The 18,981-nt window shown below is 51.5% G+C and overlaps 1 protein-coding gene across 6 annotated transcripts; it reads left to right on the top strand.

The window, feature by feature from the left end:
- The first annotated feature begins 1,089 nt into the window (after window positions 1-1,089).
- On the top strand, window positions 1,090-17,376 carry Rnf44 (ring finger protein 44). 6 transcript variants are annotated; one of them, XM_027941030.2, is made up of 11 exons: window positions 1,090-1,287; window positions 11,718-11,868; window positions 12,059-12,248; window positions 12,648-12,815; window positions 13,251-13,427; window positions 13,588-13,749; window positions 13,839-13,963; window positions 14,233-14,320; window positions 14,408-14,529; window positions 14,665-14,764; window positions 14,952-17,376. In XM_027941030.2, exons 2-11 carry the CDS (start codon window positions 11,762-11,764, stop codon window positions 15,012-15,014), a joined length of 1,302 nt encoding a protein of 433 aa, XP_027796831.1. In that variant the 5' UTR covers window positions 1,090-1,287; window positions 11,718-11,761; the 3' UTR covers window positions 15,015-17,376. The 6 variants fall into 6 exon arrangements, with proteins under 6 accessions (XP_027796831.1, XP_071468266.1, XP_027796828.1 ...); XM_071612165.1 differs by lacking the exon at window positions 1,090-1,287 and adding an exon at window positions 1,613-6,927 and having other exon boundaries at window positions 13,254-13,427; XM_027941027.3 differs by lacking the exon at window positions 1,090-1,287 and adding an exon at window positions 1,613-6,927.
- The last annotated feature ends 1,605 nt before the right edge of the window (window positions 17,377-18,981 follow it).

Here is an 18,981-nt window from a genome sequence, read left to right as displayed (position 1 = left end):
CTCTCTCCCTGTCCTCAAACCACAGACCCTTGAGCCCACTTCCAAGGCACACATTCCCTTTAAAGTGCTCTTTCCAGGTTGCTCTTCTACCAAAAAAGGAATCTTTAAAAACTAACCTCGTTGTGCTCTACATGTGTAATACGAAATGAATTACATTCTGCCATCATGTATAACAAATTAGAATAAATAAAAAAATAAAAAGAGGGGCTGGGGTTTGGCTCAGTGGTAGAGCGCTTGCCTAGCACGTGTGAGGCACTGGGTTCAATTCTCAGCACCACATATAAATAAGTGAAATAAAGACCCAATGACAACTAAAGAATATTAAAAAAAATGACACATTTTTAAAAATTAAATAAATAAATAAAAAGAAAGTATACATTTTGATGGAAATTAAAAAAAAAAACAAAAAACTAAGCCTCGAGTGTGCCTAACCAACATCAGCATAGGAGCTAAGTCCTGGCCTAAGAAAACCGGACACGCCCCGCGGGGAGCCTCTGGGAGGCGTGGCCTACAGGTCCCCGGAGACCTGGCAGCGCGTCACCCTCTGGGAGCTGTAGTATCTATTAACCTGCTCCTTCTGGGGCTGGGGCTCCCAGGTCTGTCAAGCTCTAGTCCAGTCCTATGTAGTGTTAGGTATACAGGGAACGTGGGAACAGAGCTGCAATCCCTTGGCCAGTAGCCTTGTCTTCTTGTCACCGGAGTCTCCCAACTTTCTCCTGAATAAATCGTCATCGCTCCATCTCGCAGACATGAGATCCAGAAAATGGCCCAAAGGAGGAACCAAGATCTATTGAGCCCGTTCTTATAGGTCTACCAGCGCCCCCTGCTCCATTCCGAGGCTGGGGAAGGGGCACAAACTTTCCGGGAAGCAAAGACTCTTTGAAAGGCCACCGAGTCGTATTATTCCTTATTTCACAGATGAGAAAACGGACACAGTCTTCTTCCAAGGTCACAGAGGTAGTAAGTGGGCGCTTTGCTCTTGCGCACCCTTTGCAGCCTAACGTGAGTGGGCGTGGCCGAAAACCGCCCGCCTTCTCCCGCCTGCCACCACCCCCTCGCTTGGTGCGGTCCAGCCAGTTCCATTTGCTCGGGAGCCTGGGAGGGCCTAGCGTGGATTCCCCCGCGCGCGCCCGGGTGGTGAAGTCCGCGGACGGTTCCACAGTGCGAGCCCAGAGGGGGGGCCCGCGGCAGGCGCGGCGTCCGGGCCGCCGCCCGACCGAGACCCTGGGCTGCAGCGGGAGCGACGAGCTGCCGCGGGGTCGGGGAGCAGCCCCACCACCGCCCCAGGTAACGCCCGGCCGCGACCCTGCGCCGAGCGCCCCAGGCGCAGGGTCAACGAGGACGCAGCGGTAGGGGGCGGCCGCGGGCTGGCAGAGTTAACGCTGGGGTTCCAACGAGGCCTCTGCGTGTGCTCACAGCCAGAACTAGCTGTTGTGCATCTGGGTGCCAGTGTGGCGCTCTCTTCCGCCGGTCAGCTATCGAAGTGCCTCAGCTCGGGGATGCCTGGGCAACTACAAGTCCCACTGAGCCCTGCGCCCCGCGCCTGCCCTGATCACAGCCCCCCAGGTGGGTCCAGCTTCACCTGAGATCCAGGCATCCGGGAGCCTAAGAGGCGCTGCAGTCCTAAGGCCTCGTTATGCTGGTCCCAAACATTTTTACTGACGCCCTTTGTGCTAGCCACTGGAATAACCAGAATGACCCGGGCCCTGCCCTGTAGCGGCTGCCGGACCAGGGAACAGACCTCCAGCCGTCCTTACTGCATTCAGGAAGCTGGAATTCCGAGGGGGCAAGAGAGGATCAGTGTCTTTTCCAAGACCACACAGCTTCTGTTGTTTGAAAGCCACTAAGCTCTATTCGAGCTGGTGCCGGGAGCCAGAAAGGAGAAGAGGTGAAAGGGGATATTTAATGTGGAGGAAAAATGGGGCACTCGGTTGAACTCATCTCCCGAGTCTGCCAGACACTGTACTCCTGCAGACACAGGTTATCATCTGTGAACAGTGGGTCGTGGTTCCTAATCCTTTTGCGGACGTTGACGCTCCAGTGATGAGAGTTACAGGGACTGGGGTGAGTCAGAAAAGGGAGTCCCCCTACACACACACACACACACACACACACACATCCAAATGCAGATCCGGAACCAGAAAGTTAAGCAAGTGTCTCACAAAATGTACAACACACTGAGATCGGTACTCTCATCCCTATTTTACACCTGGATAAAACAGCCTCACAGAGGTTCATGACTTCTTCAAGGTCACAGAGCTCTTAAGACAGAGCAGTTCCTTCATTTAACCATTAGTGTAGTCCTAACTTCTTAGAAACCTAAAGGAGATGAACAACAGTGCTGGGTTGATCCTTTGTGCTCAGTAAATGTCACTGTAATTAGAACTATCATTATTGCCCAATCTTAGAGATGAGAAACCAAGATTTAGAGAAGGCAAATAAATTACCTAGGGTCTCAAAACTGGAGCCAGAATGCTGCAGACATGAACCTCATACCCTGACATGTCTACAAGATACCCAGCACGGTTGCCCCACTGATGCATCTGCACAAACTGTTCTTTTTAAAGAAGCCAAAACTTAAGGCCTCAGATACATTCAGTCCTGCTCTCAACAGAGAGGATTTGTCAGGGAACCTGTCAACTCCCAGGTATTTGAGTCTCTAGGCTCAAGTCTGATACTCTGTGTTATCTGGGAGGTCTGAGTCCTAAACTGGCTCTACCAGGCTCTGCTTTCCCCTGAGGTGGTACATCAGTCTTTATCTCCTGCCAGCTCTATCCTGGGAAGGTTACTGTACCCTGCCTCTTTGGAGGAGGATTTGAGGAGCCATGCAAGAAGAGTGGAGTGCTCTGTGACTCTGAGGGAGGGAGGAAGGCAGCCTGCTGTCCAGGCTCTGAGTAGGTGGAAACCCTGGCTGGGCAGGGCCCCAGCAGGAAGTGATGACCACACCCTCCTCTTCCGGCCTCAGCCTGCCCAAGCCCCTCCCAGCTGCAAAGGAGTTCTGGAGGAGGAAGCTGGAATGTAGTAGCATCAAGTGCTTTATACTTGAAAGCATTAGGATTTGAGCCCCTCTGGCTTTCATCTGCTCTGTGTGACTTGGAGCCACCCACTAGTCCCTGAACCTCTGTGGTCTCCTCTTGCTTTTTTTTTTTTTTTTAAGTTGTAGATGGACACAATACCTTTATTGTATTTGTTTTTATTTTTATATGGTGCTGGGGATCGAACCCAGTGTCTCACACCTCACACATGCTAGGCAAGCACTCTACCACTGAGCATCAAGGCCCCTCGTCTTGCTTTTGATTATTGAGCAAGTTGAGTAATTATGGGGGCCTTTGTTGGCATTTGCTTTGCCTGAACCAAACTTCAAGAATGTGATCCTAAGGGCTGGGGATATAGCTCAGTTGCCAGAGCACTTGCCTCGAATGCACAAGGCCCTGGGTTAGGGTTGCCTCTTAATGGCTGTGTAGCATGGTGACTCATCACCTCTCACTTAAGTTTCTTCATCTGTAAAATGGGACAAACATTGGCACATAGCATTTAGTTCACTGTCAGATGATCATGTGGGATTGATCATCTGATCAATCCCACATTGCACCTGCATCTTTCCACAAACACTCAGCAAGTTACCCCCACCTTTGGTTTCTGGAGCCCACTGGCCACATTTCTGGGGCAGTGAGTTCCTGTCTCTGAACCACTTTTATTAGTAATATGAGAGTAAATAGCACTTGCCTTCAAGGGGGCAAGTGTGACGAGAAAGAGGCACATATCACTACATAGGGAGTTGTAGGCCACATCCTCACATTGTAGTTCCACCAAAGTATAGGATTTTGAAGAAAAGTTCGGATTTCTGCCTTGTATTGAAAATTTAGGATATCTGATAAATTTATGTCCCCTTTTCACTTTGCTCCAGACTGGCTTTCCTTGTGCCCAGAAAAGATATCTTATTGACCTCTGATCTTAGTTGATCTCCAAGGGACTCTGGAAATTTACTGAGGACTTCCTGGTCATGCCTAGACACAGGGGATAAATAAGAGAGTTGTACAGGGGCTGGGGTTTTGGTTTGGAGGTAGAGCACTCGCCTAGCATGCGTGAGGCACTGGATTCGATTCCCAGCACCACATACAAATAAAATAATGTGTCCACCTACAACTAAAAAATAAATGTTAAAAAAAGAGAGAGAGAGAGAGTTGTGCAGGAGAGATGATGGGGAGGAGTTTCCTGGACAAGGATGAGGGGCAAGTACAGAGCCTTTGCTTTGAGCATCCATCACCTAGTATGAGCCAGGCCCTGGACTGGTGTCTGGGCCCTGCTGGGAACAGGCTTCTGTTATTGTGATACAGTGTGACAATTCTGCTGGGAGGAAGCCAGAACAAGCCAGCAGGTTAGGGAAGGCTCAGAAGAGGTAGTCTTTGAGCTGTCCCCAAAGCTTGAACAGGATTTCGCCACAGGTGAGTAGGGGGAGTTGAGGATATATTAGACAAAAATTATGGCACAGTCAGAGGTTGGATCATGGCTGGAAAGTCCCTTTCTGAGGGTGAGAAGTGGTTAAGGTATTGTGTGGGTTTTTTGGCAAAGTCACTTTGCCTTTGTGAGTCTGAAATATTCACCTGTAAAATGAGATTGGGTCACCCCTGTGCTGCCTAACTTCCAGCAAAGGCCGACTGTTGGCACACTTAAAAGGGCTGAATCCTCTCAGCCAGCAAGAGGATTATTAAGACACGCAGTGATTGTGACAGGGCCATGTGCAAATTAAATGGCATGAGGGGAAGGTCAGGTACTAGCCCTGTGTGCATAGATGGAGGTGTTCAGTACAAGCTGGAGATATCACAAGCAGCTTCCTGAAAGAGGTGAGACGAGAGCAGAGCTTCAAAGGGCAAAAAAGAAGAATGGATTGGTAGGGATTCAGAGGGCATCCAAGACAGGTAGGGAAGGCCAGAGGGAAGCCATGGTGTGGGAGAGAGTTGAGGAGAGGTGAGCCCAAAAGGTTTGGACAGCGAGAATTTGTTAAGTACACCCCAAAGACTTAACAATGTGTCGTTGGCAGTAGGAAGTCACTGCAAACTCTGCCCCTGTTGAAGCAAGGGATGCTCTTACAGATGTAGACACCTTTAAATGTGGGGAGGGTTTTCCAACTGCTTTTATATGATGGGGAAAATTAAAAGGTTAAGATTATATGGGCGGTGAAGGAAGAACTGATGATAGGGAGCCAACTGAAGAGATCATCGTGTGAGCTGGGGTGTGTGTAGTGGTCGAGTGCTGGACAAATACAGCATTCCAGGTTACATCTGTAGCACTGTTTCAAGAACTGGGATCTTCTATTGCTTAGAGATCTGCAAATACCCTGCTGGGTACCATCTTTAGGATGTGCATCCACAGTAATACTGATTTGTTGTTGGTCTACTTGATATGTGATAAGCAAGTCTGTTCCCCAAACATCTTTCTGGATTCTTCCAATGGACATTTCTACTGAAAAGTGATTTCTGATTTCGAGAAAACAAAAGCTTTTATTGCTTAAAAAACTTAAAACATACTCTTATATGGTAGTTTTTATTAAATTTCCCAGTAGCTTGTACTCTAGAAATTTTTTAAATGAGCAAATGTATATGTTAATATACAAAAAAAAGTCTATCCTCCTGATTCAGTTCTCCTTGAGGACAACTGTTAATCAGTTTCCTGGATATCCTTTCAGAAATATTCTATGCAGATGTATATATCTAATTAAAGATATTGATAGTACCGTTACATCCTGTTCAGTATTTTGGATTCAATTTTTATTTTAAAATTTGAGATTATGGCTGGCTCAGTGGTAGAGTACTTGCCTAGCATGTGCAAGGGCCTGGGTTCAATCCCTAGTACCACAAAAACAAACAAACAAAAAAAACAAATTTGGGGTTACAAAACACCCAAGCAGCGTAAAAATGAGCCCCACCCTGTAGTCCATCACACAGATTTAATAAATCATAAACTTTGCGCTCGCACTTTGTTTCGAGCTGTCCTGGAAGTAGCCCCATGGAAATATCCCTGTAGCTGTGCAGGGGTTCAGTTATTAGTTGAACGGTTGCACTCACCAGTCTTTATTAGGCTTGTCCCCAGCTCTGGGACAGCTCTAGCATATTACTGATTGTTGTTTGTTTATATAATTGATGTGTTATGCTGCATTTTGTATGATGTCTCTCTGGGGAGGCATCCAGGCAAAGGATAACAAGGCTTGGCTTTGGTTCAAATGCCTGTCCCCCACACTTACCAGTTCTGTGATGTGGGGCGAGTGAAGGCTCATGCGCATGCACCCCCGCCCCTAAGGTGCTGGGGATCAAACCCAGGGCCTGGCACATGCTAGGCTAGCGCATCCTCAACCCAGGTTAGGTATTTATTAATCTTCATTTTCCTCATCTGTAAAATGGGATGATTGTCATAATCTCTCGTTTTATAGCTGCTGGGAGGGATAGAAAATTTAAGTATGGAAGCGTGACACAAAACTTCCTCGCCCAGCCAAAAGTAACTAGTGCCTGGTGACTCCAGTTTAATCTTAAACTACAATCTGTTCCCCGCCCCTTTCCCGTGGTCACGTTGGGGGCGGGGCGGCTAATTATCTCTGTGACGTCAACGCGCGCAGGACCAATCTCCCCACCTGGTAGACGTTAGCTCGTTTGCATGGATCACCCCTCATTGGTCTGTTGGGCAATCTAGGCCGTCCCACTAAATTAAAGGGGCCGCACAGTATAAACAAGGAGATGTGGGGCGACCGGATCATGATGTCATCGCGGTGCTGCAGCTCTTGGAGGTGACGTCATTCTGGGAAGGTTGCTGTCCCGGGGCTGTTGAAGCATCCTAAGTACTCGATCCGGCTGTCCCTGTCCCATTGGAGGTCAGCCCCACTGCACTTCAGTGTCCGAAGCGGCACCTGGTCCCCAAGGAGGTGACCATGACACAGTAAGTCTGGGCTGCGGCTCTGCTGGCGGGACTCATTTCTCCCGCAGGGAAACTAAGCCTCAGAAGCGCGAGTAGTTAGCGAGTTTGCATAGCATGTTTGAGTTGCTGCTCATCGGTCTTGTGCACCCCGAGGTCTTCAGCTTTTTATCAGGCTCTGTTGCCCCGCCCCTTGCCTTTAACAGTGGCTGCTGCGGTCGCTTTAAGTGCGAAGGTGGAAGCGAATAAGAGATTTAAAAAAAAAAAATCTTGTCTTTCAAGATGGCGGTCCGCCAGTCACGTGCCTGGCTGCGATGAGTGATTGGCTTTCTGGGCTGCCGTGGGGAGGAGCCCCTGGCGTGGGGCGGGGCCGCCGCAGGCTTGCAGCCGGCTACTGTTTGCCTAAATCTCCCGGCGCGCCCCCGCGAGCCCCCCTCCCACCCGGCGCGCGACCCCGCCGCTTCGAATGTTGTGAATCAAATGTGGGGTTTGTTACATTCCGCTGCCGCCGCGGCCAGTTCTTAAAGGGCCAGCCGCCGGCAGCCGCGCAAACCAACTGCGTCCTGCGCGTCCCTCGGCTCCCCTAGGGCCTGGGCCAAGAAAGACCGACCGCGCTTGGGCCTCGCGAGGCGGACGCCGTCCGGCGGACAACAAAGAGAGAGGGCCCCGGAAGGAGCCGGGCTGCCCCCGGACTGGGGGGTGGGGAGGGGAGCACATTGTTCCGCAGGGCGGGGACTCTTAAAGGGTCCAGGCAGCCCCCCCCCCCGCCCCCCTGCCCGGCCTAGCCTTTCTAGATCGCGAACAAAGGAGTCACCGTGTGGCCGGGCGGCCGAAGGTGAGTCAGGGCCAAGGCCCATAACTCCCGATTCCCGCACCCCTGAAACTCAGTTTCTTTCCCCGGGGAATGGGGTTAGTGATCCAGCTGGCTCTGCAGGGGTTAATCACGGGCGGTAGGGACTGGGAGCAGCGAGACCCCTGAGATCAGGGAAGCCCCCCTGCGCCCTCCAAGGCCGGGCCGGGTCTCCCCTCTCCAGAGGTAGAGCGCTGCGGTTGGAGAGGAAGGAGCCGCCCCCTCCCCCTGCGGCCGCCACTTCCTTTGTTGTTGCTTTTGTCTCACGCCGAGCACATGGTCCAGGATCCTCAGCTCTTAAAGTCACAGCGCTCCGGCCCCGGCGCTGCAGTCGGGCCTCCCGCCCCTACTGTCCCTCTGAGCGTGGCACAAAGGAATAGGAAAGAGACGCGGGAGGCCGCGCTCGGGGCAGGTATCCGAGTCTCAGATCTCTACCCCATCCCCAGGGATGGCTGTGGAAGGTTCCTGGAGCCCCACGACTTGCGCCTGGCCAGATCTGGAGAGGAGCCTGCCCCTTAGGGACCCGGGCTTTCCTCCCCCTTCTAATATGACCTCCAGTTTTCTTGTCCCCTGCGGCCTTTGGGTGGCATTCCGGGGAAGAGAGATTTCTACCCCATTTACAGTTGGGGCTGCTGAGACTTTCAGAAGCTAAGGGATTTCCTTGACCAAGGTCACCCAGAGAGTATGAACTAGCCAAAGACTTATGGCCCCGCGTGTGGTGGTCCCGCCTTCAACCGCCTCCAGGCACCACACGTTGGAGAGCTCCTCTTTGGAGTGGGGGTGGGGCAGGAAAGTAGGGTAGGGGCTTCTGTTCCTGCCTGAGTTTACTCATTCTCCTAGGGTCTGATTTGCTCATCTGCAAAAGGGTGTCTTTCCTGCAAGCAGACCCCAGGTCCAAAAGGCTTGGGCTCCTTAAGCAAGGGTCAGGGTATCTGCATGGGGCCATGGACTGAGGGAGTTGGCTGACAGGGAAGTGGGTGGATGTGGGAGTGTCAGTGCAAAGTGAGATACCTGCTTCTAGGCAAGGTTGGATTTAGAAAGGGGACAGTCAATCCATTTACACTAACGTTTTTGAAAGCAGAGCGTTAGTGTGGAAAGGCAGAGCAGTTAAGCTGGCCACCCTTGCTGTTTGACCTTGAGCAAGTTGCTACCTCCAACTCGGCCTCACTGGTTTCTCTCCACAACAATGCTACTCACAGGTGCCTGAAAGACAGTGCTTTCTCAGCCTCTTTTATGGCTTGGAACAAAATCTTCCTTGGGCTATTGATGCCAGTGAGAGAAAGGAATTGAGAGAGTCTGAGCATAGGGAGCCAGTGAGGACCAATTGTGTTCCTCAGGTTTTGTGGCCTATATCAAGTTTCTTCCTGTCTCTGGGCCTCAGTTTTGTCAACTGTGCAGTGGGTGTGTCCCCTTTGCTGCCTGTGTTCCTTGTGCTTAAAGTAGTGCCCTCTTTCTGCTTGGGGTTTGGGGATGGAGGTCACTGTATCTTATTTTCTGATAATGATCATTCACACCCAAACTGAGTTCAAACTTTACAAATCACTTGTACTGCAGTCCTTGAGGAGCCTTGGGAGGCAGTTAGTGGGTTGTTCCCCTTTTAAAGATAAGAAAGCTAAAGCTCAGAAAAGGGGAAGCCATGTACCTAAAGTCTTCAACCAAGACTCCAGCAAGAAGCTGGGGGTGTTAGGTATGGGGCTGTGATGGCTGACGCTGTCTGTCTGCTGGTCTGGTTTCTCAGCTCCTTACTTACCTTTCCTGAGGACTAGGTGCCTTTGTCGGAGGTCTGGCCATGGAGCAGATTCCCACAGACCGGTCTTTGTGGGATTAGCACCCATGAGCAGTTGAGGCCACTGGCCAGTACTGAATTGATGGCTAAACATGGGTGCTTTATGGTCAAACTGGGTCATGCCTCAGTGTCCTTACCTCCAAAGGTTGTATGGGGACTCATCAAATTGGCACATGAGAAATGTTATAATTCTTATTGTTACTATTTCTCATTGGCAGAACTGTGGCTCCCTAGATCTCTGGAATCAGCTAGAGCAGAAGTTCCAAACCTGACTGTGCCATAGAAATTGCTAGGGAATTTGATAAAATGTAGGTGCCCATGTTCCCTGAACCTCCAAAGAGGGTCTGGAATGGGCCAAGAGTTTGTTGCTTCAGTTATCTGTGTCTCCCTTGGCCCTTGTTTGCTTGGTAGATGGATAGCAGGAAATAGGAGGGCTATGTATATACATGTGTGGTAAGGATGTGCCCATGCCCAGAGTTCACAAACACTGTCGTCTATGGTGGGCAGGCAGAAAATGGGCTAGAGTGGCTTGGAGAGCACATGAGGAAGGCGTGCAGAAATAAGGCCCAGTGGGACCGAGTTTCTCACTTTTCTCCCCTCCCCTGAGAGGTTTTTTTTGTAATCTCCTGGTTTTTAATCACTGGCACTAATATCATCACTGCCAGACTATGTGGCCTTGGACCTGTGTGTTTGACTTTCTTCAGTGCACATTTATAACACCTGCCCTGTGCTAGACACAGAGTGGTCACTGCACCCTGTCCATACCCTCCTCTGAGTGCCATAGCTCTTGAGTTAGGGGAGAAATGTGAATTCCAACCTATATACCTCCTGCCTGTGTGGCTTCAGCCAGGCACTGTCTGTGAAGTGGAGGTAATAATTCCTAGGAAGGCTCATTTTCAGAATTAGGGCCCAAGCTTGTAGAGCCCAGCACTGAGGAAATGGTTCTTGTAGCTATTGGCAGGAAGAAACAAGATGTTGAACTGACAGTTAACACCAGTTCCCTGGCTGTGTTATTGACAAATAAGGAGGTGACATTTCAAGTTGGGTCTCAAGGATGTATTGGAAAATTGTTAAATGGAGAAGCGGTAGAGGGGGTTTCCCTGTGGCAGGAACAGCAAAGGGCTGGCCCTGTTTGATGTACTCTTCAACTTTGCAGGACCCGACAGGTTCTAGAGCTTTCCCTGCCAGGGCCTTATCCCAACCTATGAAGTTAATGAATGGAAGCCTGGGATTGAGCCAAGTCCCTCAGCTTCCCCCACCTGGGCCCCCTCTCTGACTCTGGGGAGGAGGTCCCGCCCCGCCTACTCTTTCTCAACTTCCTCTCTCAGGGTCTTGCTTCCCTTTTTTCCTTAGTAGGCCCCACGTTCCACTTTGGGGGCTGTGTTAGGACCCCCCACTTTTCCCCAGAACAAGGACCTATGCCAGACCCAATAAGCTATCAGTAACCACTCAGATGCAGGAACAGGCTTGTAGTGGCCCCTTTCCTAGCTTTAATGCTTACTGTGGGGTCTAGGGCCAGTCCTTTCCTCTTGCTGATCCTTGGTTTTTCTCCTCTGCCAAATGCTCTAACAATACCTTTCTTGAAGAGTAGATAGATTAAGTCACACTGGGGTGGCACTGTGGGAACTGGTCAAGGAAAGAAAACACTGCTTTGCCTGGAGCTGAAAACCCCCAGTGGCAGAAAACAGGTTGGAACCTCTTACCTGGTGATAGTGGGAGGAGAACTGGGTTCCAGGTCTCTTTGGGATCCCTTCTGAGCCAGCCAAATGGAAGGGAGGGTGTTTGGAGGCCAAGCTGCAGCCCATGGCAAAAGGAAAGGGAAGGTCCTGCCCAAGTCCTCATACCAGGGGTCAGTACCCAGGAGCCCTGTCCATTAGGATCCTTGCTGGAACCAGCTGGCCCCAACAAGTGTTAGCCAGAACTCTGAGGGGACTTGATGCCATTTCACAGAGCTGGAAGCTGAGGCCTACTTCCTTACAGGCAGAGCCTGTCCGTAATCTGTCATCCCTGGCCCCCAGGGTCCAGAGCAGGCCACTCTGAGGGTGCACATGGAGCCCAGGAGCATAATGAATATCACTGGCCCCTGCAGACATATTGCAGTGATTCGATTGAGTCTCCCCAGCCTGTAATGGGGCCAGTGACTGGACTTATCCACACCTCAGTATCTTTGCCTCCTAGGGTTGTGAGCCCTGGCCTAGCCCCTCCAACCCACTGTTCCCCTGATGCGACCATGGGCTCTGGCAGTGACTAGGTGGCCACCCTCTATCCCTGTGGGTCAGCGGCGATTCTCTGCAGGACCTAGCAGCACTCCAGGCCAGCTCTGGGGAAGGTAAGAGGGTATCTCCCAGGCCTGGTATTGAGGTGGCCAGCTTGACTAGGGCCTGGGGTTCCAGAGGGGTGGGGCCCAGGGTCCCAAGCTATCTTCCCTCCCCAGTGGGTGTACAACCCTGGCTTCTCTCCCTGCTCTGTGAATGAGTGGCACCCCTTCAGTCCTATGGGGCCTCCTCTCTGTGGTGCAGCCCCAGCCACGAGGGCCCCCTGGCCAGCCCACCTGCCCAGGATGAGCGCTTACCCTCCCAGCAGCCGCTGCCCCGACCACCACACCTCTTCTTAGAGGAGCACCGAGCCTCGGCTCCTGCCGGCGGGAGCCCACGAATGCTGCACCCAGCCACCCAGCAGAGCCCGTTCATGGTTGATCTCCACGAACAGGTAGGCACAACACTTGCCCACTCCCCCAGCCTTTGACAAACCAGTCTTAAGAAGCAAAGGCTACAAAACCCTGATTTCATCTTGCTTAACTCATTACATGGTTGTGGGAGACATTATTAGCCTTGTTTTACAGGTAGGTAAACTGAGGCCCAAACAAAGGCAGGGCTTTCCCTGGGGCCACAGAGTGAATGACTGAAAGAGATAGGTACCCTTCCTGAATTCCTAGAGGTCCTTCCCTGGGGTCCCTGGGCCAGGGAATAGTCTGGTCTGTAATTGGGTAGGTCCCTAGCTGAGAAGGGACAGGAACCTGGGAGTTGAGCCTGGCAGGACTTTTTCTCCTGAGGGTAATCTGAGTGGTGGGGCCTCCCTATAGTTCCCTGGCTCTCTCTCTACTCACAGGTGCACCAGGGACCTGTCCCTCTGTCCTACACAGTCACCACAGTGACCACCCAAGGCTTCCCCTTGCCTACAAGCCAACACATCCCTGGCTGCAGTGCCCAGCAGCTCCCAGCATGCTCCGTGATGTTCAGTGGGCAGCACTACCCCCTCTGCTGCCTCCCACCCCCGGTGAGTGGGTGCTTTCTTCTCCTACCCTCACCCCGGTTTCAAGCAGCTATCTTCCCCAGGACAGCTACGCAGCAACCCTGAACTGAGCTGAGCTTCCCGTGTTCCCCCAGGCTGTCACGGTTCCAGTCCGTAATCCTGAAAAGAAGTATCAAAGCATGCTCACTGGTAGTGATAGAGCGTTTCAGGTTCAGGGAACTCCCTGTACCCAGTGTCTTACATTGGCAGAGGTGCTAGAGTGAAGGCTGTGGGTCTTTAAAATACTATGTCCTCCTGGGAGCCTAAGACAGAGATGGGACTTCTAGATCCACTGAGGCTACTGGGTTTGTATTACAATGAGGATCTTTAGCTGGATGGAATAGCCTGTGGCCCTCATCACAAATTAAGGCCTAGCCCAGAACCTTCTCCAGCCTCCCCCTCCCCTTACCCCTCTCTCAGCAGCTGATCCAGGCGTGCACCATGCAACAGCTCCCTGTGCCCTACCAGACCTACCCCCACCTCATCTCCAGTGACCACTACATCCTGCACCCGCCACCGCCAGCCCCTCCACCCCAGCCCGCCCACATGGCGCCTCTTGGGCAGTTTGTATCACTGCAGACCCAGCACCCCCGTATGGTGAGTCTTGGTGTTGTGTCTGTGCTAGAGGGGGAGAGTAGAGGGGAGGGTTGGGCATGTGAGTCTTGGGGTTGGGTCTGTGCTAGAGGGGGGAGAGTGGTGGGGAGGGTTGGGCATTTCTTTTATCACTTCTGTGACTTACCACCCCTACCACTTCTAGCCCTTGCAGCGGCTCGATAATGATGTAGACCTGCGTGGGGAACAGCACCCCTTGGGTGGCTTCACTTATTCCACCTCTGCCCCAGGCCCAGCCTTATCCCCCTCAGTACCCCTACACTACCTGCCCCATGATCCATTGCACCAGGAGCTGTCTTTTGGGATGGTAAGTGCCAGCCCCACCTCCCATCCGGGCTCTGGGGCATTCAGGAAGCAGGCCTGCAGGCTGACCTATGTCCGGCCCCCCTCTTGCAGTCATATTCCCACATGGTGCCACGAAGACTGAGCACCCAGAGATACCGCCTGCAACAGCCACTGCCCCCACCGCCACCGCCACCGCCGCCAGCACCTTATTACCCAAGCTTCCTGCCCTACTTCCTGTAAGTACCAGCACATCTGCCCCAGAGAGCTGTGATACCCCATTGTCCTGGAGACCTTAGGTCCTCCGAAGCCATCTAGTATCCCCAGCAAGCCACATCCACACAACACTCTGTTGAGTTCCCATCCTAGAACAAGCATCAGGGTCCCCGTTGTAAACTGTGCAGAGCTGTGGACTGTTCATGGAAGAATTAGAGGAGCAGTTCTGTGCTCTTCCCGCCCCCACCCCATGTTAACCTTGACTTTGGGACCCCATACCTTCCTTCTCTAGCTCGATGCTGCCAATGTCACCAACAGCGATGGGGCCCACCATCAGCCTGGATCTGGATGTGGATGATGTGGAAATGGAGAACTATGAGGTTCCGTGGCTTCCCGTGCTGGGAGGTGGGGTTTGGGAGACCTCCAGCCCTGAGTGCTACTGACCCTCCCCTTCTGCCTTTATCTAGGCCCTTCTGAACCTGGCCGAGCGGCTGGGAGATGCCAAGCCCAGAGGCCTCACCAAAGCAGACATAGAGCAGCTCCCATCTTACCGCTTTAACCCAGACAGCCATCAGTCAGAGCAGACACTGTGAGTGCCATACCACCATCTCTTGCCCCTGAACAACTGGGCTGCAGTTGAGAGTCCCTTCAAGGAGAATTATACTCTGATGAGCCTTCCCTCAGCCATCATTGTGCAGCTGAGTGACACTGTGCTCCTCTCCAGGTGTGTGGTCTGCTTCAGTGACTTTGAGGCGCGGCAGCTACTCCGAGTCCTCCCCTGCAACCATGAGTTCCATACCAAGTGTGTCGACAAGTGGTTGAAGGTACGGTGGCCCCAGGTATTCCTCCCATGGTGAGGGGCAGGGCAAGCCTAGAGAACTTCTCTTCTTGTCCCTGCCATCATCCAGAAGTTCTGGCTCCGGGGACCAAGTCCTCACCAGGCAGCTGAACATAAAGGGGTGGGACGGAGGACAAGTGAGAGTGAATCCTGACTTGCTGCTGCTCCCCTAGGCTAACCGGACATGTCCCATTTGCCGAGCTGATGCCTCCGAGGTGCCCAGGGAGGCTGAGTGAAGCCCCACAGCTGCCCACGAGAACCCTGCCTGAAGCTCTGGAAACTCGGGGGGACCCAGGGAGGACGGGGAGGGAATGGCCCAGGCCTGCCCCTTCGTTCCCACCTGCATCTCCAGAGCTGGTGCCAGGGTCCTCCCTGTGAGAAGCCCCTGCAATAAGCCCCTGCATTTGCCAAGCTCCAAAGACTACTTCCCTGATCTGCCTGCCTGTCTGCCCGCCAAGGAGCTGCCTGGGTATCCCCAGCTCAGTCTCCCTCCTGTTCACCCTCGGGTCCTTCTTTTTCCTGCTGGCACTGAGAGCCAGGGGTCTGCTCCCCTCTTACGGCTGATAGAGATCCTTGGCCCCAGGATGGGCAACGGGCTCGCCGTCCTGGGTCATCTTGTCTCTTGCGCTGAGCGGTGTGCTCTCTGCCCAGGGGCACTGCCAGGCATGTGGACAGACGGTGGTATGAGACTATTTCCTAGGACCTGGAACTGAGTCCCCCTGCTTGACTCGGGCAGCCAGCTCTGTACAGGTTGCTCTGCAGGGTGTATCTGTGTGTCTCAAGGACCCTCGCCACAGGCGCAGTGATATTCCAGCCCCATCTCCAGGCTGGAGGACAGCCCAGACAGCCCTCCTGAGCAAATGGGAGACAGGCCCAAGCTGGGACACATATACCCTGAGGGGACCTGGGCCACACTGGGCAGGGTCCCTGTACTCCTGGTGGCTGCCCCTCCACCAGCTACGGGGTCAGATCCATGCCCAATCTTCTCCCCTGTTTTGCATGAATGTGAGGAGCAGCAGTTTTTGTTTATTCATTTGGCCCAAAAATGCGTGTAGGATTTGGGGGTGTGGATATTTAAGACATTTTTTTTTTCCTTTTGGTTTAATGGTAGGGGGTGGGGTATGGGGACCAACCAGGACCTAATGCCCAGGGGGCAGAGAAGGGTCGAGTGGTGCCGCCCAGCCTGCTTGCATGTGTGGGGCTGGGCTGGACGGCTGGCAGTCATGGGGCAGGGTTGGGGGGGGTCTGTGCTCAGCTGATAACTGCCATGCACTGTACTGCACACGTCCCTAGAGCCTACTGGGACCGTACGCTTTTCAGGGCATTTCTCCCTCTCCAGCCAGGGCCCGTCTCCCACCTGCCTGGGTGAGTCTCTTTCAAGGAATCCCAGGAGGATGGGGACCAGGGAGGGTATGGACCTCCACCTCCAGGGGACCCCTCCCAGCCTGATCCCTGCCCTCCAAGGTCTGGAGGAGGCCCCTGTAGGGTCTGGCTGAGCTCCCCACCTTCCTTCTCTGATCCTGTTCTTTCCTCTCTTACCCTCAGCTGGGGTTGCTGCCCTGAACGAACCGCGTGTGGGGCCGGCACATCCTAGCAGGCAGCCCTTGGCGCCTGCTGCCTCAGGGATGCTCCAACCACCCTCGTTCTCCCCGCAGCTGCCCTGGCTCCCTGCCTCCCACCCGCCCCAGCCTGCCACAGGACCTGTCAGCCTGGTCCTACCCCCATGGAGAACCCAAAGTCTTACTGTATATAACTCCAGGTGACGTTTCTATATTTATAGCAGTGTTGAAAACCCACGTGTTTTACACAAAGAACCACCCTTTCCAAAACCCCCCTCCCTTCCCACCCCAACAAAAGGTTTTCCAAACCCTTACCATTCCTGGGGCAGGCGGAAACAGGCTCACAGATTGTGTGTTGGCTGCAGCAATGATTCCAACAGCAGCTACTGGGGGGGAAACAACATTTTTTTTTTTTTTAAATCATCATAAAAAAGATTTATGAAACAATTATTTAGGATGTTTGTGATTTGCCGACCTTGCTATAGATGCCATGTTACCAATGATTTCCTGTGGTGGGGGCTTGTCATTGTTTACTCTTTTATTTACCAACTTCTGGCCTAGGCATGACAGTGGGCACCTTCCCCCAGCCCTGGCTGGGCCCAGCGCCTGTGTTCTGTGTTAGAAAGGTTTTATATATATATATAGTAACATATATATATATATATATATATATATATATATATATATAATTTCGGGGGCCCTGTTCCTTGCACATTTTACAGTTACCTCATTTTTCCCATGTATGTATTTGAGAAAATGCTAATATATAGAGAAAAAAAATGGTTCTTAAAGCTTAAATGTGTGGTTTTTTCCATTCCATTGGATTCACATTGGTTTGTAGCATTTAACATAACTAGTATGTTGTATTATATATATGTGTATACTGATTGAAATTTTTAACAGATTTGTACTTTTTTTAAAATGAAAGTTGCTAGTTCTGCTTGACCAAGTAGTGCAATCATTATTTTTTTTAATATTGTTGCTGATTTCAGAGGGATATTCACTAATAAATGTATGATGTATACCAAGTATCCACCAAGCTGCCTTTGGCTACCTGTGTTCTTTGGTGAGAAGTGGCGGATGATGTCAAGCTGAGGGTGTGGATGCGGGGACAAAGATGATCTGGGGGTGTAGAAGAGGTTGTTTTCTGCTGTGGAACTTTAGGGTAGTCAGCAGCACCTCATCAAGAGTGGCCTGCCAAGTCAGTTTAGTGATTACTTTTCCTGGGCACCTGTCTCAAATGTGAATTAGGTGAGATTCTGTTGGCAAGTAACAGGATTCCTTCTACCTAATTTGAGGGGGGTAGGGGGAAATTCTCGTTAGTGGCTCCAACTTAAAATTCTGAGGTGGTGGGCTGGGGTTAGACCTCAGTTGTGGAGTGCTTGACTAGCCTGTGCCATGCCCTGCATTTGATCCCCAGCACCACAACAAATAAAATATAAATGAATTCGAAGATGGTCTTCTGTTACAGCTGCTCAGGCCTGTCCTGAGGGGAAAAGGTCTCTTTCATCTTCTGACTTGGGCATCATCAAATTCCCATAGAATTTCTGGACTCAAGTCTTTTTAGACCAGTTTTGGTTGTGTTCCCAAACCTGAACCATTCACTGTGAGAGGGAGCCGTAATGGCGAGATTGATAGGACTGTTACATGCTGCCCATTCACAGGCCCCAGTGAAGCCACGGGAACTTGTACTCCTCAAACCTAGGCTCAGTGGGGAGGAAGTGCCCGAGACACCTCAAGTGCCTGATAGGCAATGAATTTACATTCCTCTTATCCAGAATGATGTCTAGTGCTGCAGGAATGGTGGCTGATTTATTAGCATGTCTAACAACATGATCCAACATGGTTTAGAGGCGCAGTAGGCTGAGATCTTATGTCTGATGCTACTAACTGGAGCCTTAGTCAGAGCTGCTTAGATTACCTGCAAGTTAGGGGACAATATCATTTGAGTAGTTACCTAAGTATGTTTTAGAAAAAGTCCAGTGGTAGCAATAACAGTTTGTGTATAATAAAAGCAGAAAAATACATAAGGCGCCTTTGGTCAGATAAGCTTGGTCAATTCCATGTTGAAGGCAGTAAGAGTATCAGGGTTTCTCTGAACCAGTATGACTCTAAATCTCCAAGAGTGGATGCTGGGGTCCACATTTCCTATATTGGTGTGTTTGGTCATGAGTAGGGCTCAAATTACATTCCCTGGAGCACTCTGGGACTTAGCAAGTTAGACCAGTAGTAGCAACTAAGTTACCAGGACCCTAGAAGTCTGAGAAAATTGTAAAGTGGGAGGAGTCTCTAAGCTTTTTTCACTATTTCAGAAAACCTAAAGAAAAAAAAAAAAATCACAGGATCAAATCAAATGATATAAAAAATTTTAATAAAATTCCTTATTTATCCATGATAAAAACTCAGCTGACCGGAAGAGTGTAACGTCCTCATCATCCTAAAGGACATCAACAAAAGTCTCTGCAACTTCATGCTTAATAGTAAAACACTAGATGCTCCGCTCTGATTAGGACAAGGCAAGGAAGCCCATCTCACTCGTCCTATTCGACACCATACTGAAAGTCCCAGCCAGTGTAATTCAGCAAGAAAAAGGAAATAAAGTGGGCTGGGGTTGTGGCTCAGTGGCAAAGCACTCGCCTAGCAT

This window comes from Marmota flaviventris, chromosome 5 (genome assembly GCF_047511675.1).
Source record: "Marmota flaviventris isolate mMarFla1 chromosome 5, mMarFla1.hap1, whole genome shotgun sequence".
Taxonomy (NCBI): domain Eukaryota; kingdom Metazoa; phylum Chordata; class Mammalia; order Rodentia; family Sciuridae; genus Marmota; species Marmota flaviventris.
The sequence above is the reverse complement of the archived record's forward strand: the minus strand, read 5'-3'. Positions and strand labels throughout refer to the sequence as shown.

Excerpts from the sequence above, each read along its gene's own strand:
- Rnf44 (XM_027941030.2), top strand. The coding sequence starts at position 11,762 with ATGCGACCATGGGCTCTGGCAGTGACTAGGTGGCCACCCTCTATCCCT. Across the intron at positions 11,869-12,058 it reads CCAGGCCAGCTCTGGGGAAG|CCCCAGCCACGAGGGCCCCC; the intron begins GTAAGAGGGTAT and ends TCTGTGGTGCAG. Across the intron at positions 12,249-12,647 it reads TGGTTGATCTCCACGAACAG|GTGCACCAGGGACCTGTCCC; the intron begins GTAGGCACAACA and ends CTCTACTCACAG.